The following is a 24,442-nucleotide window of genomic DNA, read 5'->3' as shown; positions in this document are numbered from 1 at the left end:
TACAGTTGTACACAGTTGGTTTATCCATTCACTAGTTGAAGAATATGTGGGCTGTTTTTAGTTTTCAGGAACCACAAGTAAAACCACTATAAACATTCAAGTACAGGTTTTTGAGTGGACGTATGTTTTTATTGTTCTTAACTAAATACCTAGTGCTGGGTCGTGTGGTAAGTGTATGTTTAACTTTGTGAAAACTGCCAAACTGTTCTTCATAGTGTATTTTATTCCCACCAGCAGTGTTTGAGAGCTCTGGTTGCTCCAGCACTTGATACAGTCAGTTGAAAAAAAAGTAGCCAATCTAATAGGTGTGTAGTGATATTTCATTTTGGGTTTAATTTGGGGTGTGTACTATTTATTTATTTTTGGCTTCGTTGGGTCTTCGTTGCTGTGCGTGGGCTTTCTCTACTTGCGGCGAGCGGGGACTACTCTTCGTTGCGGTGTGTGGGCCTTTCATTGCGGTGGATTCTCTTGTTGTGGAGCACAGGCTCTAGGTGTGTGGGCTTCAGTAGTTGTGGCATGAGGGCTCAGTAGTTGTGGCTCACGGGCTTTAGAGCACAGGTTCAGTAGCTGTGGCACATGGGCTTAGTTGCTCCGTGGCATGTGGGATCTTCCCGAATCAGAGCTCAATCCCGTGTTCCCTGCATTGGCAGGCGGATTCTTAAGCACTGCTCCACCAGGGAAGCCCTGTTTCTTCTGTTTTAGCCCTATGCTCACCCTCATCTTCAAGGATTCTTAGTGTTTCCAAATTCAAAATCTTTGTGGGGTTCTACAGTGTAAATCAGTTTGTCTCTCAATCTCCTGCAGGCAGTAAGGTTTCAACTTTCTCCTCTCTGCTAAGACAATTACCTCTAGTCTAATGGGGTCTCTGAGGGGGTCCCAATAATAGCATTCCTTCTTTGTGCAAGCATCCTGAACAAGTTGAGAAATAAAGCAAAAAGTAAATATGGAGGTCAACATATCTCCTTTGTTACTGTTGGAGGCCAGATTGGAGGATGCAGCTTAGTTTGACAGTCAGTGGGCCTGCTAACTGTACCCCAGAATCAGGCAGCTTGGATTGGGGCAGACCTCAGTGTGGAGGAACACAGCAGAATGTGTGTTCTGATGAACAGGCTCTCTCTCCCAGGAGCACAGAGGATGGAAGGAAGTGGAATACTCCACTTAGGGTGGATGAACAAAGGACTGGGAGAGGCCCAACTGTACTAACTGAGCTCTTTTTTTTCAAGAAGGAAAACATCAGAAGTGAGGAGAAAGCCTTTCTGAACTACATGGTTCATCAGCTTCACAGATTCCATAATTTTGTTGGGCTCTCTCATCAACTGTCTTCTACTTGTTCAGTCTCTTTGTCATTTTGGGTTTAAGTTTATTCCTTCAAAGTCATTTTAGTAGGTTTGGGAAGGAATGGAGGTAAGTATGTACTATATTAAATTCTCCATGTTTAACTAGAAGTTTCAAGTTAGTTTTTGAAAGTTACCTTGTTATCAAGGTTACACATTTTTTTAAGGTAACTATTATCTGTGCTACTGGAGAAATGCAATGATGCAATAATTCTTAGAGTGCAAAATCTCTAAATCATTTCTATTTGATATTGCAATATAGATTTATTTCTAGGAGACTTACTCTCCCAATTTTGTTTTACTTTGACTAATGTTAAAACTGTTTTGTACTCCCTTTGTACACCTCATAAAGAGGTGACTCAAACTGGGGAATATCAACCTAGAATTTTATCCTTTTGCAGATATTTCCTAGAATTTGGTATTCATACAGCAAAACTCAAGAGTTTATTGTAATGGTATGCTTCCCTTTTCGCCACTCACTGAAAATCCCTACAGAGAAAAGGTTCCCAAATTAAAGAAAGAATGAGATTGGAAAAAACCTGGAAAATGTGTGGCAGTTCAATCATTTTATAGTATTCATGGTGCCAATCAAACCCTTTTCTCAAAAAAAATCTGATAAATATCTTCAACTAAATTAAAATTTAGTGGAGTTCTTACATCTCAACAGGGGTCATAAGATTGAATATCTATGTGTGGCATTTTGGGCATTAATGGGGTAAGAATATTTTAGGGAGCAGAACATTTTGTGTACATGAATTAAACAGGATTATAATGGTCACCTTCGGAAAAAGATGTGAACTTTGATCAGAGGAACCGGGTTTCAGATTCATCTTCACAAAGCACTAATCGTAGGACCTTGAGTGTATCCCTAGTTTTGCTATTGTTTAGTTATCCATTGCTAACAAATCACCTCAAAACTGAGTAGTTTAAAATAACAACCGTGGGGCTTCCCTGGTGGTGCAGTGGTTGAGTGGTTGAGAATCCGCCTGCCAATGCAGGGGACGTGGTTCAATCCCTGGTCCAGGAAGATCCCACATGCCACGGAGCAACTAAGCCCGTGCGCCACAACCACTGAGCCTGTGCTCTTGAGCTCGCGAGCCACAACTACTGAGCCCGCGTGCCATGACTACTGAAGCCCACATGCCTACAGCCTGTGCTCTGCAACGAGAAGCCACTGCAATGAGAAGCCCGTGCACGGCAACGAAGAGTAGCCTCTGCTCGCTGCAACTGGAGAAAGCCTGCGTGCAGCAGCGAGGACCCAACACAACCAAAAAAAACAAAACAAAAAAAACCCCACAACAACAACTGTGCTGGGAACTCCCTGGTGGTCCAGTGGTTAGGACTTGGTGCTTTCACTGCCAGGCCCAAGTTCAGTCCCTGGTCAGGGAACTAAGATCCTGCAGGCCGTGCGGTGTGGCCGGAAAAAAAAAAAACCAAAACCATGCTTTATTTACTTAAGATTCTGAAATTTGGGCAGGGCATGGTAGAATGGCTCATCTCCACTCCACATGATGTTGGCTGGGACAGCTTGACAAGGGCTGGACGATCCAAGATGGCTTCACTCACATGGCTGGGACCTCCACGGGGGCGGCTGGGACAGCTTGGGGGATGTCTGGGCTCTCTTTCTCTTTATAGTCTCTCATCCTCTAGGGCCTCTCTCTAAATATGGCCTCTCTCTCCAGCAGCCTAGTTGAACTTCTTTATTTGAGAACTGATCCCTAAGAGAGCAAAAACAGAAAATACCAGGCCTCTTAAGGGCTAGGCCCAGAACTTGCACAGTGTTATTTCCACTACATTCTGTTGGTGAAAGCAAATCACAAAGCTATCCCAGATTCAACGGGAGGGGAAATACACTCCACTTCTTGATGGGATGAGTGCCATATATGCACAGGGTGGGAGAAATCGTCCATGGCCATCTTTGGAGACAATTTACCCCACCATTTAGCCACAATAAACTTCCTTTTTTTCCTTTGGAAAGGTAGCTCATTTTAGATAGTTATAGATATAGGTATAGATATAGATATAGAGATATATAGCCCTTAACTCTAAGATCCTATACAAATATAACAACTTACTTTGCCTTGACGGGTGTTGACCTGGAAGCTTTTCACAGAATATTAGCACAATGAGCCTGTAGAATTGTTCATATTCTTTGAGTATTGATCATCTATCCTGGTGCCAAGAGGGGCAGTAGCGACCCTGTTGGATGGTTTTCTGGGATTTCTCAGAGGTATGGGTAGGAAAAGTTTCTCGTGGTTCTAAATCAGCCTGAACTCTGGAGAAAATGCACTGGCATTAGTTGCACCAGCTTAGTTTTGTCTTGAGACTGCGAATTAACTAGTTTGGAAAACGGAAAGGTAAAAAGTTAAGAGGAAGAGAAGTTTGCAGTTATCCTTAGCTCCTATTACTTATTCCTCAAGAAGGCATCAACCAAACTCTGTATTTCCTAATGGAAGTATGAATTTCAACTACCATCTCAGAGTTATTTGAGACATAATCAATTACTGAACACGTCTTGAGTACCCACTGTGTGCTCAGCACTGTGCTAAGGCCTGTGAGTGATGCCAGAGGAAACCAAGTTACTGACTTGGTTTTTCTCTAGGAAATTCCAATCTGGTTGGGCAAATTGAATTAGATAACACCTATGAGACGTTGCAAGGCAGCATAGGATAAACGCTGAATACGTTTAATAAGTCCTAAGGATTCAGAGGAGGTAAAAATCATTTTGGTTAAAGTAGAAGAACAGCATAAGCAAAACTAAAAACTAAAAAGAGTAGAATGACTATCACCAGTACAGAGCAAAAGGGCACTAGTGAGTCTTGATCAGAAAAATGTGATCGAGGGGGTTGTTCAAGTTACAATTGCTGTATAACAACTCCGAATTTAGAGGTTTAAATGATCATTTTATTCTCTCTCATGGTTTTTGTGGGACAGGAATTGGGGACAGGTTCAGCTGGGTGGTCTGGCTCTGGATTTCTTATGTGGTTGCAATCAGACAGTGGCTGGAGCTGGAAACAGTGGGGCCTGGAGAAACTGAGGGCTGGCTGGGTACCTCTCACCTTTCCATGTAGGCTGGAGGCTTCTCCATGTAGTTTCTCCCATAGGTCAGTTTGGGCTTTCTCAGAGGGTAGCTATGTGGAGAGGGGCTCTGTCACATGTTTGCTTCCCTAGGAACTCAACTGTGAGATGGAAATAGCATTCGGGATATTTACTGATATTTTCAGGGGAATGCTCTTGGGACCAATACCTGTGGAAGGGAGGAGAAGGAAGCAGGATTAAGCTGTGGGAGAAACTGAATGGCAATGCAGTCCAACAAAATTCTCAGTCAACCCCTGGGGGTGCTCTAGAGCCGGGATGAATGAGTCTTGTCAGGGCAAAAGGGCTGGCTGGGCCTTTATACCCCAGTGTTGATCACTCACTGGATGTAGGATGCCCCCAGAAGGAGGTATAACCTTGGGCAAGGCAACTTTCTTCAGCTGAGGCAACCCCTACAAGTACTGACAGCTGAAGGTCATCTTCCGGCAGTACTCCCAGTACCATGGAATAAGTCCTCGTTCCTGAAGGAAAATCTGGGTGGTGCATCACAGTGTTGGCTATAGCCCCAAACAGATCTGTGGCTTTCAGTAGAAGGAGTTGGTCCTCTTGTACCCACCTGACACAGAGGCAGTTGGGGAAAAAATACTCCAACCTCAGTCTCCTGCAGACTTCCAATTTCCTGTCAGTGCCCCTCCCCCATGGACCCAATGCAGGAAGTCATAGGACTTGATGCAGTTCACGTGGGTTTTGGGTAGCAGAGCAGGGTGGAGAAGGGTGAAGAGTGGATCTGGAGAGGCAACAGAAGATATTCGGCAGCGGAAATGACTTTAGTTTTTGAACGTTAAAGATGTTGAGTTAATAATATCCTGATGCATGCTTCTTATTGGTGCATTAAAGGAGTGTTCTGAACTGTCCTCTCATTCATTCCACTCCTTGCTCCTTGACTCCTGAATCCTTAACCTCACTCTTTATTCTACCATTTAAACCCTGCCTCATTACTTCAGCTTAAAACATGTTTTACTTCACAAGTTTGGCTTTTTTCCTGACTCTATTTCTTTTTTTTTAATTTAAAGAAATTAAAAAAATTAAAGTATGGTTGATTTACAATGTTGTGTTAGTTTCCGCTGTACAGCAAAGTGATTCAGTTATATATATATGTATATATTCTTTTATTTATTTTTTTGGTTGCGCCAGGTCTTAGTTGTGGCAGGCAGGCTCCTTAGTTGCGGCTCACAGGCTCTTTATTTGTGGCATGTGAACTCTTAGTTGCAGCATGCCTGTAGGATCTAGTTTCCTGACCAGGCATCGAACTCCGGCTCCCTGCATTGGGAGTGTGATGTCTTAACCACTGAGCCACCAGGGAAGTCCCTATATATATATTCTTTTTCATATTTTCCATTATGGTTTATTATAGGATATTGAATATAGTTTCCTGTGCTATACAATAGGACCTTGTTGTGTATTCATTCTATATACAATAGTTTGCATCTGCTAGTCCCAAACTCCCAATCCATCCCTCCCTCTTGGCAACCACAAGTCTGTTCTCTATGCCTATGAGTCTGTTTCTGTGTCATAGATAAGTTCATTTGTGTCATATTTTAGCATCCACATATAAGTGATATCAAATGGTATTTGTCTTTTTCTTTATGACTTACTTCACTTAGTATGATAATCTCTAGGTCCATCCATGTAGCTACAAATGGCATTATTTCATTTTTAAAGGTATATATACACACACACACACACACACACACACACACACATACATACACATGCACACTACATCTTCTTTATCCATTCATCTGTAATGGACATTTAGGTTGTTTCCATGTCTGACTGTATTTCATTCTTTTATCCTTCATTTAGCTCCATACACCTGTCTGCTAGTCTGGTAGTATTCTTCTTCATCCAACCCCTTCCCGGGCACCTTTCTTTCTGTGTACTAGCCCTGTGGGGAATTTCTATTCCCCTGCATCTTTTTTATCCTGGTTTCTTGATTAAGACTAGAAAGTTTCAGGGTATTGAGGTAATGGAGATAAGAGATGATATGAGGGTGGGGACAATGGGTATGGGGGGTAAGGCCCACTTTCGTGGATCCCTGTTTATGCTTACTATGGTGTACTTTCTGCAGCTACTATCCAGTGGGGAAATGAATTCATGGCCTTTCCTCACATTCAGTATTTCTAGCCCACTCTCGCATTCTGTCTACTGTGTTCTGTTACAAAAGCCCTACCATTTAACCCCCTTGAAATTCTTTGGCTTCCATACATTTTTTCCCCACAAATTCACCTCCTTCTTTTCTACCTGCTCCTCAATTTCTTTGACAACTATGGTAGACAACTTAACTTCTCTCTCCTCTTTCCCCTCAACCATGTTTTGCTCTCCTTTGCCTGATAAGTCTTCTTATATACATTCTCTGTGGACATCTTATTTTGTTCTCATGCCCTCAACTATCACTCATATGTGGATGACTCCCAAATCTGAATCTCCGTCCCTGAACTCTCTCTGAGATTCCATTCCAGAGTTCCAGACTCTGCAATGGCTAGGGGGATCAGAACACAGGACTTCTTCCTAAGCTGGTACTAAAATGTGCTTCCAGGTTTCTTTGTAGCCCCTTTTTTCCTTCTCTTGTTTTTTAAACTCTTCCTTGAACTGTTCCTCAGTTCATTTTGGTTCAGTTTTATATCATCTTGGCTTCCTTTGGCCTGTATTCAAACAAACAAACAAACAAACTAAACTAACTCCAAATACCTGCCCCCTGCCATGTCATTTTATACCAAAAGCTCTCCCTCTCCCGCTTTGTTTTCATCTTCATAAAATTTCCTTTTCAGGGAATTCAAAGGAAACACTTGGCAAGGAAAAGACAATCACTATTTTGTTTTCCTTTAAAGTACTTAACATGCCAAATACCAGATATTTACATTTTAAATGTAAGGCTATTTGAGGAGCTGTGTGTCTCAGTATGGGAGGAGAGGTAGTGTGGAGTGGTTAGAAATCTGTATCCTAAGGTCTCTAACTTGAGAAGCTGGAAAAATAGCAAATAAAACACTCAGCTCTGGGAGAGGTTGTACTAAGTCACCCACTTCCTTCCCCAAATCATCTGGAATTTCTTTGGGTATTTACCCTGAGAAAGGTATAAAGGAATGGAAAGGACAGAATTTAAGCAAGAACTAAGAAAAACTAGACTCTCAAGACAAAATTTTTTAAAATCATTCTTACACCTCTTTTATATTCCACATTGACAGACTTTTAAAAGCACATTTAAACTACAGATTTCCATGGAAACCAACCAAAGGGATTTTAGAAAGGATAGGCATTGCAGTACCATTTCTATGTGCGTTGATGTCTGATTTTCGTTAGGCCAGCACTGTTTTCCCTCCAAGGTCTTAGTGTTTATTACAGCAACAATTACCTCAGTAACAATTCCTCCAGGATAGTTTTATTTAAAGGTGCCTAACTTATACCTCACCCAACTGCTTTCAAAATCGTTCAGTCCTTCCTGCTGGAAGTTAAACTACCATCTTTATCCCTGCTCTGGTTCTGCACCAGAAGCCTATCTCCGGCAGGACAGTGCCACGAAGGCGTCCTTTTTATGTGATGTGCACGTTGCTGTACACTTTGGCTGCAAAGCAGGAGTTGTGCTTTAAAACCGCCAAGAGCGGGGTGGGTGCCGTGTGCTAAATTATCTGTCTCGCAACTTCCACACGTCAGAAGGATGCTTTCTTCCTTCCTTTAACACTAAAATCAGGCAAAACAAAAACAAAAAGAAACCCGACAGGCTTCAAAACCGTCCGGTCGCCTAGGGAAAGCGCGCCAATCACACAAAGAAAAGGAGGGGGGCTACTGGGATTCAAAATCATTTCCCCGGGACGAACACCTTCCTGGACCTATCGGAGTTAACTGCGCGCTTGGTCGTAGCCAATAGGCACAGTGTTTCTGGCTCAGGTCCGCCCTAAAGACTGATAGACATTTATGTAACCCAATGGAGTAGTGAGATGCTGAAGAATCAACCAATACATTCGGGAGGTGGGTGGAGTGTAGGCCAGGGGGTTGGCGGTGCCGTGTCATGGAGGCTCAGTCTCCGAGCAGCCATTGAAGGGGAAGGAACTGCGGGTGTGTGTATGTGTGTGCGTGTGAGTGCGCGCGCGAGTGTGTGGACAAGAAGGTGGGGGCAGCTGAGTTAGAGTCCCAACTCCTTGGACTCCATTTGCTATTCCCTTCTTTCTCCCCCACACCTATCTGGTGGTGGTGGTGGGCGTTTATATTTGCATTTCTTTTCATTCATTTCCAAATCTTTTAAAATTTTAGGGTTGGGGGTAGTGGGAAAGGCAGGAAAAGGTAAGGGAGGAGAGTAGTAGCAGAAGAGCAGGAGGAGGACATGGAGATGAAGAAGAGGATTAACCTGGAGTTAAGGGACAGAGCCCCGGAGGAGGTGAGATGACTCAGCCCCCTCCCCTTCCTCACCAGCCCTGTATTCGGAGGATCGGGTTTCTGGGGGTCCTGGAGGGTGTGTGGGGCGGGGTAATGAATTAACCCCCATCTGGGGGTAGGGCTGGGGGAAAATATTTAATTTTAACTTTTAAATCATTAAAATCTTTTACTTAAAATGGCGAAGGGTTTAAGTTTCTAGGGGCGTTTTTGTGTGTGCTTGGGGGCTAAGCCCCTTCGCCTCTCCTCGAGTCAGACGTCCTGGCCTCGTGGAGGCGGGAAGCGGGGTGTTGGGGGCCGCTCGGCCGCTTCGCTCCTCACGTTCCAGCTCCTTGGGGCCGGCGGCGTGGGCGCGACCCCCCAGTCCCACTCGCCTCTGCCGCAGCCATCGTCGCCTGAGAAGTTAGTCCAACTTTTCTGCAGTGCTGCCAACTCTTTTTTTTGGGCTGGGGGGCGTCTCCGGCCTCGAGTCCCCTGGGCGTTGGACGACGTCGCGCCGGGCGCGGGCTGGGGTCGCTCGCGGAGTCCGCGGACGGCCCACTGCTGGCGGCGCCCACTCCCCCGGGAAGCGGTGCGCGCCGCCCGCCGCCAGGCGGAATCTGGGTCAGCGGCCCGTTCTTCGGCCGCGGGTAAGTTTTGGGACTCGTCGCAGTGGCCGAAGGTGGGGAGAGGACACGAGGCTTTATCCCCTTCGTCCCCCCGCGGTGTAACGAAATTCGGCGTGTCGTAGTGGTGGCTGCAACTCCAATTTTGATCCCTGGAGACGGTTTCACAAAACTCAACAAATGGGTCGTAGAAGTTTCGTGTTTTCAAGATGGGCTCGGCGAAACTAAATGATGCGCTCTCGCTGCTGTCGCCTTAGTTAAAGAGACGGGGTTGGGAGGGGCCACGTGAGGCGGGGTCGTGGTCAACTTTTCGGGGGTCGGGCGGGAGGCGTTTCCGCCTCCTTTTCGCGGGCGCCTCCTCGGCTTCACCCAGCTCTCCCCGCCCGGGGCGGAGGCGCTAGGGGAACGCGGGCTGGGAGGCGACCCCCTTTTTCCTTGGGGAGTCCCCGCCCCTTGTGGGGTTTCCCGTCGGTCGGAGCGGCAGGTCGCGAGAGCGGGGCCCATGGCCAACGAGGAACCTCGCATTTCTGGTCGCAGAGGAAAATGTCTATAGGGTCTTGCTGATTGCGGCCTCTGAAATAAACCCCAGAATTGCAATATAAGGGATATAATTTTTTTCCAGCAGGGGTGGAGGTGGTGCTTGTGCATACCAGCGTGGAGGATGAGTAGGGTCTGTTCGGTGGGCTGTGGCGGCGTGAAGGGTGGGAATCCAAGGTCCTTATGTACTTTTTAAAAAGTCTCTGTTTTGCTGAAATTGGTAGATAGCAGGGAGGAGGAAACAGTCACTACTATCATCCCACAGATAACTTGAAGTTTCCTAGGGCCTAGTCTTTAGGGGCTTAAGGAAAAAACAAACAAAATCAAAGTTAAAATGCTCTCTCAAAGAAGCACACATTTCGAATACTCTTTTATGTCTTGGGTTGGAAAAGTGGGTTTGCCCCTCCTTCCCCATTCTTATACCTATCCTATCCCTAGTAATTTCCTTGCCAGTTTTGGGGAGTGCCGGATGTTGCCTTTTTGCAGCCTCTCCTCCTTCCCCTGTGGTGTAATAACGGTCTTCTATTTGTATAGCCCTTTACAGTTTACAAAGCACTTTTCGTGTTTGTTGTTTCCTCCTTCCGACAGACTTGTAAGGTGGATGGTATTGTTGTAGAATCCAAATTAGCAAAAGGAGTCTCAGGGCAGTGAAGTTACTTACTCAAGTGGAAGAACTGGTTTTCTGACACCAAACCTAGTGGCCCTCTCTCCTCCACTCAGCTAGACTAGGAGTCAGAAGACAAAGTGGAGGCACAGCTCTGCCACATACTGTGACTGACCCTAGGCAGTCATGCTTACCCTCTGGGCCTTGGCTTCCTCCTCTCTAAACAGATTATGATGCCTTCTTTGCTTCCTGAAATAATTATGTCATGTTCAAATAGAGAAGGTAGCATTCCTTGTTGCTAATTTTTATTTCTCAAAATACCTCAAACATATTTTTGCATTGAGAATGGAGAGCCAGGGTTTCCTGCCTCCCTCTTAAGATTAAGTCCATTTAGGCCCACACCGGAAAGTTTTGTTACAACTCTGACCTAAGAGAGGATCCAGCAACCCCTTCCCAAGACTGGGGAGAAGTCACAAAAATTCTACCAGGGTGGCAGGGAAAAATAGCATTTTGTCAAGGATGTGTTGTCCTGGGTGATATTGTTTCGCCTCGATATTAGAACAAATAACATATGAACGCTGGGCTGCCTCAGAAGGAGCTTTCTAACATTTCTTCATGAAGGGTAACAAGGTATTTTTGAGTTTTGGTGACATTTATCAACCAAAATAAGGGGGTTTAAACTGAAAAAGTGAATAAAACAATTTCCTTTCTTCTCCCTGCTGTTTTAGGACTCACTTAAATCCTTTCTCAGTAGCCTTGGTATCCCCTCATGCATAAATATATGCCAAATGTTGAGGGTCTTTTTCATGAGGGTCAGAAACAATTTTCACATGGGACCTTTTTCAAAGTCTTATTTTTTATGCAATTAAAATTTTTTTATTAGTGATTTGAAACAGGCATTGAACTTCTTAGTCCAAGTTTAAATTTAAAAAGTTAACTTATAATGATGACTTAAGACTGTATTTCAATTTGGGGGGAGAATGAAAAGGATCTATATGAGGGAATTGATGGTTTTAATATTCACATTTCCAGAGTGTCAGGACCCAGGTCTTTTGCTAAACAGACTGCAAACTAAAGAATCATTCATATTCTCTCTTATAGGTGACAGAGTTGGTCCTTGATAATTGCCTCTGTGTCAATGGGGAAATTGAGGGCCTGAATGATACTTTTAAAAAACTAGAGTTTCTGAGTATGGCTAATGTGGAACTAAGTTCACTGGCCCGGCTGCCCAGCTTAAATAAACTTCGAAAGGTAAGCTGGCACTAGGCGTGAAAGCATCATGATTTTGATGCCGTGGGCTATTATGTATATTTTTTTCCCAAATGAAACAACCATTCTGCATTTTAATTAGAAGGTTCTAAGTTTCTAGAGGTAGGAAAATGGGGTTTTGTAGGATTTTGAAATCAGCTGTCATATTACTTTTGGAAATTTAAATTGACTAATGAAATCGCTTTATGGCATGAATTTAACATCTACCAAATGTTTTTCTTTGAAACATAAAATCCAACTATTATACAACTGGAACCAAAACTGAGTTAGAAGTCTGTTATATAGAGATTCTAATATTTTATTTGGCAGTCATAGGTGGGATTTTGGAAATTAAAGACTGTGACAGTCCCTTGAAGCCAGAGAGAATGACAATTGTTTTCTTCTTTAAATTGATACATTTGAGAAATCTTTGATGTGTCCTAAGCCTTCACCATTCTTTGTTTTCTCCCCATGTTGAATTTATAGTTGGAACTTAGTGACAATATAATCTCGGGAGGCTTGGAAGTCCTGGCAGAGAAATGTCCAAACCTTACCTACCTCAATTTGAGTGGAAACAAAATCAAAGATCTTAGTACAGTAGAAGCTCTGGTAAGTGGAAAGGTTTGTCTCTGGACTTGCTTTTTTTGGTTGAATTTTTCTGAGATTTGCTTGAATTTTATCTTACTGACTTGTATTTATGTCACTCATTTGAAACTTCTGAATTTCTTATATGTCCTGATCTAGATGATACTGCTTTATTTTCCTTTGGAGTAAAACATTCAGATAAATTTTTTAAAAATAAATTTATTTACTTTACGATTTTATTTTATGTTTTTTGGCTGCGTTGGGTCTTTGTTGCTGCGCGCGGGCTTTCTCTACTTGCGGAGAGCGGGGGCTACTCTTCGTTGTGGTGCGCGGGCTTCATATTGCGGTGGCTTCTCTTGTTGCGGAGCACGGACTCTAGGTGCGCGGGTTTCAGTAGTTGTGGGTCGCGGGCTACAGAGCGCAGGCTCAGTAGTTGTGGCACATGGGCTTAGTTGCTCCGCGGCATGTGGGATCTTCCCAGACCAGGGCTTGAACCTGTGTCACCTGCATTGGCAGGTGGATTCCTAACCACTGCGCCACCAGGGAAGCCCCAGATAAATTTTTAAATCAGTGAGAAATTTATTTTATCATCAACTTCAGGAGCTGAATATCTGGTTTTAAAATTTCCAGTATTTTCTTAAATTCTATTCCTTTTTCTTTCTTCTTGATTATTTTTATTTGCTCCTTTGTTTTCTGGTATGAGGGAAGGAAAAGGGGATGAAGTGAAACTCTGAAAATTGTTGCTCTGATTTTTTAAAAAAAGCTTGGGAGGAGGTTGAAATTGTTGAAAATAAGCTTGACTGTGGATTTAAACTAACCATGTTATTGTTGTTGCCTATTTAGGCACAGATTCAGTCAACAAAGTATACTGAGTGCATACTATGAGTAAGGCACTAAGCCAGGTGCTAGAGATACAGCAGTTGCCAAAACAAAGTTCCTACTCCCGTGGAGTTTAGGTGCCAGGGCCTCATTAAGAGAATTAGCTGTGCTTGATATAATAACCCTTCATTATAAAATTCTAAAAATCCAAAAATCATTCTCTTGATTTAAAGTTTTATACATGTTCTGGTTCATGAATTAAAAATAAATAACATGAGTTTTTAAATCTTGAATGTAATTTTTAACTTTTTACTTTTCCAGCAAAATCTTAAGAATTTGAAGAGTCTTGACTTGTTTAACTGTGAGATCACAAACCTGGAAGATTATAGAGAAAGTATTTTTGAACTGCTACAGCAAATCACATACTTAGATGGATTTGACCAGGAGGATAATGAAGCACCAGACTCAGAAGAAGAGGATGATGAAGGTAATCATTCTTAATACTCATAAATGTGTCACAGTTATAGTCTCCAGTCTAGCTGGCAGATTAGATTGGGCCTGGGTATTTAGGTGTGGGGAAAAAAAGACGTTAGTAAGACAAAAATTTAAAAACTCATAGCCCTAGTCTTGTATTCATTCAGATTTCTGATAGCTTTGGGGAATTTAATGATTGTTATAATATTAAGCTCCATGAAATTTTATATTTCTGTAAACTTAACCACCACCCAGTAAAAGTGGTAACTTTTAAAATAGTACTAAAAAAAAAAAAGAACCATTCATCACATAATTATCCATACAAGTCACAAAGTAGAAACAACCCAAGTGTCTATCAACTGATGAATGAACAAAATGTGATAAATCCATACAATGGAATATTATTCGGCCACAAAAATGATTGAAGTACTGATACATGCTACAGTGTGTGAACCTTGAAAACATTCTGCTAAGTGAAAGAAGCCGTACTCAAGCCACATATTGTATGACACCATTTATATGAAATGCCCAGAAGAGGCAAATTCATAGAGACAGAAAGTAGATTAACGGTTGTCAGGGCTGCGGGAGAGGAGGATGGTGAGTGACTGTTAATGGATATGTTTTTTTTTGGGGGGTGGTGGTGGTGATGGAAATGCTTTAGAGAGTTGAATATACATTTTTGGATAAATGGGTGACTAATAGATCTGATGACAGAAAAGCTGTTGTCAGTAATGGGACACTGTTACTACTGGTTGAAAAGTTTTTCACATGTAAGAAGAATTTGATAGATAAACAGTGTTATAAAATGATGGAATGATGGACAGGCAGATTTTGAAGTGTCCACAAAGTAAAATAAACTTCAGTCCATGTAATGTTTTGATGAAAAATCTATACGTTGGGAAAATTTTAATATTTAGACACCATATTTCTCAAACAGTAAATGGGATGTTATAAAAGAGAAATCTTAAAAAAAAAAAAAATCACCCTGATATACTTTCTACCCATTGGCTTACGAGTTTGAGGGGCCAAGGCAAAAACATTTGCTTATCTTTTAAAATATTTTTAAAGATGGAGATGAAGATGATGAAGAGGAAGAGGAAGATGAAGCTGGTCCACCTGAAGGATATGAGGAAGAGGAAGAAGAGGAGGAGGACGAGGATGAGGATGAGGATGAAGATGAAGCAGGCTCAGAACTGGGAGAGGGAGAAGAGGAGGTGGGCCTCTCATACTTAATGAAAGAAGAAATTCAGGTGAATAGACCTTCTTATGTGCACTGAAAATTAACTGTTTAGGCATAGGGTTAAGTAATATAAAAAGTAAGCTGTGTAGAAATCTGAGAGTTGTTTCTAACTTGTGTGTGTGTGCGTGTGCCTATCTTTTTTCCCACTGCCCCTCAGTTCATATTATATCCAGATAATAATAAACCCTATGATTTTACCTCCTAGATAGCTTTCAAATCGGTTCTTCTCTCAGCAGCATGGGACAGTGGAAACATTTTACAAATGTTTCTGAGCCTCAGTTTCTGCATTTATAAAACTGAGATTATACCAACTTCATAGGGTCGTTAAGGATTTAACAAACTAACATGTGTAAAGTATCTAGTTGCTGGCACGTTATAGGCACTCATGAAAACTTTCCCCTAATTATTTCTTGCTTATGCTTTTCTAGTAGTTTTCTAAATGGTCTCTTTGAGAACAGCGTCACCACTTTGTTGTATCCTCCATAGTGCTTGCCTGTGTAGTCTGCATGCAAATGTGATCATATCACTGGCCTGCTTGAAACCCTTTAATGTTTCCCTGTTGCCACCAAGACATACAAGGCCCTTCATTATCTAGCCTCTGCTACCTTCTCTAGCTTCATCTCCCTCAATACCAAATTAAATCATCACACGAAGCTATTAATGCCTTTCTGTCTGTATACACATTGTTTACTCTATCTGAAATGACTTTCTACCCATGCCTTCTGATGAACTTTACTTTCTTTTTTCTCAGGTAAACATAAATATACTAAAGCATGTAAAGTGGACTGATTTTATGTACAACTCCATGAAATTTTATATACGTACATACTTGTGTAACTACCACTCAAATCATGCCTCGTGATTCTTATCTTTAAACAGTCAACTCTGGCGTTGCCTCATTATTGAAGCTTTCTGTAATTTTTAAGAGACAGTCACTCCTTCCTCTGTTACCTTTGAACCTTGATTAGGTGTCTGTTGCCTGTAGACACTTCTGTAAAAACTTGTTTATTTGGCCACTTTCTACTAGATAGCTCCTTCAGGGGAGGGCTGTTCATTTTTCTATCTCAGCATCCAGTACATTGACTGGGACATAGTAGGTTCACAGGAAATCAGTTGACTTGAACAAATGATCTTTAGTCCCTGGGAGTTTAGATAAGTTATTTTCTCCTAATGTTAAATTATTGAGTTTTGTTTTCATAATTCATAATTTAAAGTAATATTTATTAAAAATAACATCTCTTATTTAGACTAGAAATTGTATTTTTGTTTGTTCTCCTAATGACTTTTACATTAGTTAGATAGACAGTATCACTAATTAATGATGATGTTTCTCAGATACCATTTTTTAAAAAATTTTATCATTTATTTTATCTATTTATTTTTGGCAGTGTTGGGTCTTCTTTGCTGCGGGCAGGCTTTCTCTAGTTGCGGTGAGCGGGGGCTGCTCTTCGTTGCTGTGCATGGGCTTCTCACTGCGGTGGCTTCTCTCGTTGTGGAGCACGGGCTCTAGGCGTACGGGCTTCAGTAGTTGCGGCACGTGGGCTCAGTAGTTGTGGCTCATGGGCTCTAGAGCACAGGCTCAGTAGTTGTGGCGCTCCGGCTTAGTTGCTCCACGGCATGTGGGATCTTCCCAGACCAGGGATTGAACCCGTGTCCCCTGCATTGGCAGGCGGATTCTCAACCACTGCGCCACCAGGGAAGCCCTCTGATACCATTTTAAATATGAAACTAGTGTAGAAAAAATGGGACTTAAACTTGTTTGGGGCTTTCGTGAGTTAGCTTTACAATAATGAAGAACAGAACTTTTAAGCATTTTAAGTATTCAGGGAGAAAGGCAACCTATTCAGTTTACATCAGCATACAACTTGAATATTTTTCCCCTAAGTTTTAATTTACTTAGTAAAATAATGGACTTGTTATTTTGCAGTTTGACTTTGTTTTGGTTTGTTTTGTTTGTTTGTTTGTTTGTTTGGCTGTGCTGTACTGCTTGCGGGATCTTAGTTCCCTGGCCGGGGATCAAACCCATGCCCCCTGCAGTGGAAGCACGGAGTCCTAACCACTGGACCACCAGGGAATTCCCTGCAATTGACTTTTTATTTTCTCTGCCAGTAATTCTTCTTTAAATAGTATTAAGTCATTTAAAAATGACCTTCAGCTAACTGCAAATGTTTATGTTTATCATTCCATTGAGTACTGGGAAATATTAACTAAAAATGATGTGGAGTATAGAGCAAACATCTCTAAGATAATACATACAACATTAAGTCAATGTGGTAGCTGGGACCAGAAGTTTTCAATCATGATGAGATAATTTGGATGTTTTTTAAAATGAAGTCTTGTTTTTATTTTTAAAAATAAATTTATTTATTTTATTTTTATGTATTCTGGCTGCATTGGGTCTTTGTTGCTGCATGCCGGCTTTCTCTAGTTGCGGCGAGTAGGGGCTACTCTTTGTTGCGGAGCACAGGCTCTAGAGTGCAGTCTCAGTAGTTGTGGCACATGGGCTTAGTTGCTCCGCGGCATGTGGGATCTTTCTGGACCAGGGCTCAAACCCGTGTCCCCTGCATTAGCAGGCGGATTCTTAACCACTGCGCCACCAGGGAAGCCCGAAGTCTTGTTTTTAGAAGCTAAGAGCCAGAGAAACTTCAGAGACTATAAGACTTAAAAAAGAAATTAGAAGGAAACAGAAATGGTATTTGATTAGCTCTGTTTTGTTTGAGTCTTGTTTCTATTTCAGCTGCTCTTCAGAGGTAAGGAATTAATATGTATAAAGAAGGACTTATGTATGTGTAGTATACTTCATTAAAAATGGAGATGGGGGCTTTAGAAGAATTGGGAATTATGGTGTTCTTGAACTATTCATAGTACAAATGAGGAAACATTTTATTACCCACTAGTTAGGAACTAAGACCATAATCTTTACAGAGCAAGTCTCTGGTAATCTAATAGATGATATATTTTTTTAAAAGGCATAAAAACATGAATTGATTAATCATGTTTTGTTTAAAACAAAATCCAGAGAAGTGATTTGCTTTTTAGACTTGGGCTTTTCTAAATTATCATGAATAAATGTGATTAGTATTTCAAGTGGCTTTTAAAAAATTATAAATATTTAAATACCCTCATTTATCATTCCTTGCAGATTTGAAATGTTTAAAATGTCCTTTTCTTTCTCCTTCTTTTCCTCTCTCTTTCCCCACTCTTCCATCCCCTCTCTCCTCTACCCCTCTTCTCTTCCTTTCTTTTCTTCTTTAAATGTAAGCCCACACATTCTCCTGATTTTTACTATAGTTCCTTAGTTTATTTGCTACCCCATCTATTGCTTATGCTCCTGGCAGCTTGGGTGTTCTGGTATGGAATGTTTTCGTGTTTGAATTGACTGTATAAGAATGATTTCTGATATAAGTGTCATGCAGTTTAGTTTCTCAGGGGCTTTAAGCTAAATGCTGGAAAAATAGGTTCTGTTTAATATTTATAGACACAAATAGAGCTGTGGATACTTTGAAAAGTGTCGGTTGTCCAAGTTTTTCCTAACTACCCAGCAGTTTTTAACATTTGCCATTTAAACTATTTTTAAGGAGGGGTAAACTATTTTGGGGTTGGAGGGGGGACCCTCCAATCAACCCCTAGCTTGATTCCATTTTTTCAAACATATATTAGAACTTAACCATTTGGAACACAACCAAGCACAAGACGGTAACTGTGAAAGGTATACGTAACAAAAGACATTTTCTTTGTAGGAGAGTATTCAAGCCATTATTCTAATCCTGTTTTCTCTTTTATATTCAGTTCTCTGGTAAGCTTGTTGATCTATTTTCTGAATCCATAGCAGATTAAAATTGAAATAGTAACTAACTGCAAAAGAGAAGGCATAAAAACTGTGGAAAGATACAACTCAAAGTAGAGGCCAGGGTCATTTTAAAAAGGAGAAAACCATCTTATATATATTAATAGGCTTTGAGAGAATTGGCATATACTAATTAGTGTACTGCTCATGGTCACAATGGTGACTATGACAATTCAAGAAAAAGATTTGTTAGGTTTAGCATAAAATGGTAGAAGTGTGCAATGTACTTTAGAGATTTTATCCCAGTTGGCTAAATTAAAAAATAAATGGTTATGATGTTTCAAGGCTATGTTTAAATCTTAGCTATCCAGAACAACTCATTCCACAGGGGTTGTAGATCAAGTTTTATTGTGATTTTTATTGACATTTGCTATTTTGATGTGTAGATTTTTAGATGTAGAAGGAACTTAGAGATCTTTCTAGATGAATACTTTCTTTCATTGATTGGAAAACTAAGGTCCAGAGAGATTAAGTGACTTATTCAACACGTGTAGCTGTGTTCAGGCTAAGATTCAGGTGATCCTTCCTCAGTCTATAAAACAGAAGACTGTGTCTTTGAAATAGTCAAAAGTTACTCTGTCCATTAGCCACCGGGCACATTTGTTTATTTAGTTAAAGTAAAATAAAATTAAAACTCAGTTCCTCATTTGCACTGGTCACATTTCAAATGCTCAGGAGCCACCTGTGGCTAGTGGTTACTGTATTGGACAGCACAGGTACAGAACATTTCCATTGTTGCAGAAAGTTCTTTTGAATGTTGCTGGTCTCAAACATAACTTGTTTTCATGAAGAAACTAGATTTAGTTGGGTTTTTAAAAAAGACCTCTGTAAGTGAGGCAGAGGTTGTCAGAACACAGGATGACCATAGTTTTTGCTCCTATTGGAATGTATTATTATCAAACAGTGAATAGCCCATGTCATGGCTTATTTATTCTCAAACTGAATTTTTTTCTTTTAACTGAAGTATAGTTGATTTACAGTGTTGTGTTAGTTTCTGGTATATAGCAAAGTGATTCAGTTATACATATATATGTATACATATACATATTCTTTTTCATTATGGTTTATTGCGGGATATTGAATATAGTTCCCTGTGCTATACAGTAAGACCTTGTTGTTTATCTATTTTATATATAGTAGTTTGTATCTGCTAATCCCAAACTCCTAATTTATCCCTCCCCCACCCCCTCTCCCCTTTGGTAACCGTAAGTTTGTTTTCTATGTCTGTGAGTCTATTTCTGTTTCGAAAATAAGTTCATTTGCATCATATTCAAACTGAATATTTGAATCTCAAGGATGAAGAAGATGATGATGACTACGTTGAAGAAGGGGAAGAAGAAGAAGAAGAGGGTGAGTTACATTAGCCATTCAAAAATCCTAAAAAGCTATTATTCATGGATTTTAAAGAATGAGTCTATAATTCAAATTATCACTGATCTCTTTGATGTTGGTAACATATAATAGAATTCCTTGAAAGGTGTAAAACCTTTTTTTTTTTTTTTGGTGTAAAACCTTTTTTAAAGAGGAGTTTTCTCAGGGTATTCATTAATTCCATTTAAAAGAAAAAAAACAGCTTGTAACATTTATTTTCTAAACAGGAATGAAGAGATAATGGAACCATAAGCTCAATTTATTATTTTCTTAGGGCCTTTCATTTTGGAGGGGGTGAAACTTTATTTATAAGAGAAGAACAGTTGAACTCCAGATAATGCCCGTTTTAGATTTGCTCTCTGCTTCTCTTTACCTAGGCCTTTCAAGAAATTTAAAAATTCACTAACAATTCCAATGATGTCAAGCCCTTGGTTTTTTGATCTGTACTTCATGATTTGGCCACAAGGGTGCATAGCAAGCTGTCATTATTTATGGATTTCTAAGTCTATTAAGGCGCATAGCAAGCTGTCATTATTTATGGATTTCTAAGTCTATTAAGGCTGTTTCAATACTGAAATTGAAAGTAATGCAGAGGAGAAACTTAACCTATAATTTTCATACGCCATTAACTTTTCACTAAGATTCAAAATTCTGTAGCTTAACAAATATTCATTTGTTAAAATTAAGTATTTTACAGTTTTCCTTTTACTCTTTCAGAAGAAGAAGGTCTTCGAGGGGAAAAGAGGAAACGAGATGCTGAAGATGATGGAGAGGAAGAAGATGACTAGATCATTCTAAGACCAGATTCCCTAATGTTCCTGGGTGTGCAATAGAGTGATCACATCTTCTTTGTTTCTTCATGTACGATAGCTATCCCTACAGAAGATAATGTGTAACTTTTTATAGGAAAAGTGTGGTTTTACTATTTTTGCCTTACCATTCCAAATAAGATTAACTAGTCTGTTAATGATCATATTGTATGTAGAGACAAATTTTCATTGACCCCATTGTGAAATTCCCTAGCAATTTATTTAGAATCTTAATTTTTCTAATTGAAGTTCACTGTGTTAGTCATTTTTAGTATAATTAAAACATGATTGCTTTTACACAGGCGTAATATGGTGCATTTCATTCATAGGATTTTAAAGTTATTTATAAATTAACTGAAATCACAGTTGGCTGGAATCTGGAATGAAAATAGTCTCTTGAATGATAAGTTGGTTATTTTTTTAGGGGCAACCCAGAGATCTTTAGTTTGAAGGCAGTGACTTTTTTTTTTTGGCTGAGGGTATTTGGGTGCTTTTTTGTCACATGAGTAGCTTGGAAAGTAGGAGCAGAATAGTAAAGGTTCTATTCAACAATATAGTTCATGGCTTTTGTGAAGGCTTCTAAAACCTTTTAAGCCAGGTGACTAAGAAGATTTTAGTTTCCAAGGAAAAATTGCTTATACTGATTTCAGAGACATGTAGGAGAGCCCTTTCTTCAAGTCGAAGATCATGACCTGCCAACGGTTGTTATTTTGTTTTGTTTTAAGTGTGCATTCTTTGTTTTCCTCTCAGTGATTCTTTTATGATCACCTTCCTTTCTTGTTTCACTCCCCTCTTCTCAAAAAAGAGTTGGGAAACTTATGGACACCCAAGATGACTTTGTCTTATACCTCAACCACCTTTTCAGACCTGTCTTAGCTTTAAACAAGCTAAGTGAAAGAAATTGAGTATTTTCTGAAATAGGAATATTATTATCAATACAGTTTTATGCAACAGACTCTGCTTACTGTAAATCTCTTTCTTGACAAGATGTACAGACTGTATTAGGAGGATGAAGAAAGAAAAGAAGCAGAGGAGGCTCTTGGAAGCAGCATGTGTGTTCCTCAAAAGTCAGAACAATTGCGTGTTGATAATTAATGAGACATTCAAATCAGATTAGCTTCCCAAGTGATTTAGATACCACTCTGCAAAGTACTTCTAATTTTCCTGAGTAGAACCTTTAATTATTCTTTCTATAGTTTTAAAGCATTACCAGATATAGCATTTAATTGAAATATACTGGACAGTTGGAAAAATATTTGAAAGTAAATCAATATTAAAATTAAGATTTGGTTTCAGGTGGATGTCCATTAAAAATAGAAAAATATTTGGGATAACTGTGAGTGTGTGTTTCCTTATACAGCTACTAAATATAATATTATGAGTAGGCAAGTACATCCCCTTTTTTTGTTGTGGAGGCTCCATGTTCAAGGCAATTGCTTTCTTAATCTTGGCTATCTAAAAATTTTTTCCCCTTTGTTTTGAATATTTGTAAGTTTTTAAAAAGTTAGTATCAGCAAATTAATTGAAGTTACACTTTCGTACTGGGACACATTTAAATTACTGAATATAGTATTGCTTCTTTTTTGGTTTAAAATGTATGACTTGGGGATTTAAAGTAAAAAATGATGAAGTTATTTGTGGATAAACTAAAAAATTTGCATAACTGACTGAAATAAAACTGTTGGGATAAGTTTAGTGGGGGGATTGGAATCTCCAAAAGGCTAACATTTTACTCCTTTTTAACAATTATAATGCCCTGTTTTAGTCCGTTAAGGGTTCTCATTGCATAGTATGCCAGATTATAAAATACTTATTTTAAAAGTTAAATCTATGTATTGACTTTCTTATCAATCATCTTATTGTGCAATCAAAATGAGAGTTCTTTGGTTTGAAAACAACACTTAGAGCCTCCAAAAAACTTTTTAAGACTTACTTAGCTTTGTGGGTGGTATTTTCATGCAAATAAGTAAGGGTGGGTTTTATATTTTGTAGAAGTTTTTGGTCCTATTTTAATGCTCTTTGTATGGCAGTATGTATATAGTGTGTTGAATTCCTCGAAACCCTCCTTAAAAACTTTGAAGTTAATACTTTTGTGCAACTGTGTTTTGAATAAAGCCATGACAGTGTTAAAAACAAAAAAATGCAGTACTCCTCATTATTCTTTTATTATTTCTGACTGTTCCGTGTTTTTTTTTCTGTGACTGCTGTAACTTAAAGTTTTTGAAATCGAATTGCTTCAAATAAATTGAAGATTTGTTGTTAATGATTAGTTTCACTGTATGACATTCATTTTTTGAACACCACCATTGGGGGCTTTGAAGGTCTTTTTAGAAACAGAATCAGCTTGAAAGTTAACATTCAAACGCTTGGATGTGATATGAGGTACTACAATGTGATAGTTTAACTCATCAGCTTACTAACTTTTTTTCCAAAGAGCAGAAAAAATTGATTTTCCTTTTTGAGTTGCAGATTGAGCCAGTACTTTTTGTATTTTGATTTGAAGTAATAACTTATTACCTACAGTTGAAGTAACTATATCTATAGTTAACTAAAGTGATTATAAACCTCTTGTACACCAAATAGTTTTCTAAAATGAGTGCAAAGTCTCCATTAATACTGTATAATGTTTACCTTCAGAGTCCTTAGGTAATGTAAGTATAAATAATTCTTGCATGTTAACCTTGAGTAAATCCAACCTGATTCAAACATTTTTTTCTGCTCTCATTTTGGCTTTCCTGTGATAAGTGATTTTTAAAATGTTTCATTTGTAGACAACTCGAATCTATTTTATAAAGTCAAGGCATAAGTGTAATGTTAAGTAATGTTTTCATGATTGCTTTACAGTTTAATATCGAAAAGGTATTTTAATTATGGAATTCTGCTTCCTGACAGATGGAAAATATTGAAGTATATTTCAACTGCAGGAATTATTTATTGAAATTAGTATGGTATTTTTTGGTTTTATGGCTTAAAATATTCAAAGCCTTTCCCCTCTTGGTTAAAGAAGATGGTAGAAATACACTAAAAGTTTTTGGTGGAGGTGTTAGGCAAAGAAGCAATTCTGTGACAGATTGTGAAGGTAAAGAAGCAATTCTGTGACAGATTGTGATTCAAAAATACTTTCATGTATTGTTTATTCCTTGTTCTATATTTTAAAGAGAGGCTTTGGAACACGTGACATTTATTCTCCCTGTTGCTGAAAATTTCCCCTCTGTTGTTCCTAGTACTGGATGCAATGATATTCTGCAGCTGTTGCTTAATAATAGCATTCTACTACTGTATTCCTTCTTCATGTACTAATCAGCCTAAGATTTGAGAACCAGGCTTGGGTAATTTGGCCTGAGGCAGCTACTTGTGTTACTACTAGTCTAATGAAGAGCCCTAACTTGAAGGAGAACAGATTCTACCACAAAATGGAAATTACAAAATGATTTCCAGGAGAATCTTTAAAAAGGCTTTATATATTGGTAAAATACTTTTATACAAATCTAGCCACTTTTTTGGG

General features: G+C 39.6%; 1 protein-coding gene across 2 annotated transcripts; it reads left to right on the top strand.

Annotated features, from left to right (window-relative positions):
• Positions 1-8,495: 8,495 nt before the first annotated feature.
• On the top strand, positions 8,496-23,136 carry ANP32E (acidic nuclear phosphoprotein 32 family member E). Of its 2 annotated transcripts, XM_079936587.1 has the most exons (7): positions 8,496-8,802; positions 11,646-11,795; positions 12,279-12,401; positions 13,518-13,683; positions 14,739-14,920; positions 20,053-20,107; positions 20,846-23,136. In XM_079936587.1, exons 1-7 carry the CDS (start codon positions 8,749-8,751, stop codon positions 20,914-20,916), a joined length of 801 nt encoding a protein of 266 aa, XP_079792713.1. In that variant the 5' UTR covers positions 8,496-8,748; the 3' UTR covers positions 20,917-23,136. The 2 variants fall into 2 exon arrangements, with proteins under 2 accessions (XP_079792713.1, XP_079792714.1); XM_079936588.1 differs by lacking the exon at positions 11,646-11,795.
• Positions 23,137-24,442: the final 1,306 nt, after the last annotated feature.

Source organism: Stenella coeruleoalba (assembly GCF_951394435.1).
Source record: "Stenella coeruleoalba genome assembly, chromosome: 1".
Lineage (NCBI taxonomy): Eukaryota > Metazoa > Chordata > Mammalia > Artiodactyla > Delphinidae > Stenella > Stenella coeruleoalba.
This window is presented reverse-complemented; position numbering and strand designations above follow the sequence as displayed.

What these genes read in the sequence shown, in the direction of transcription:
- ANP32E (XM_079936587.1), top strand. Translation starts at nt 8,749, where the DNA reads ATGGAGATGAAGAAGAGGATTAACCTGGAGTTAAGGGACAGAGCCCCG. An exon ending in TTAGTACAGTAGAAGCTCTG is followed by an intron (nt 12,402 to 13,517) that starts GTAAGTGGAAAG and finishes TTACTTTTCCAG; the next exon opens with CAAAATCTTAAGAATTTGAA. An exon ending in AGAAGAAGAGGATGATGAAG is followed by an intron (nt 13,684 to 14,738) that starts GTAATCATTCTT and finishes ATATTTTTAAAG; the next exon opens with ATGGAGATGAAGATGATGAA.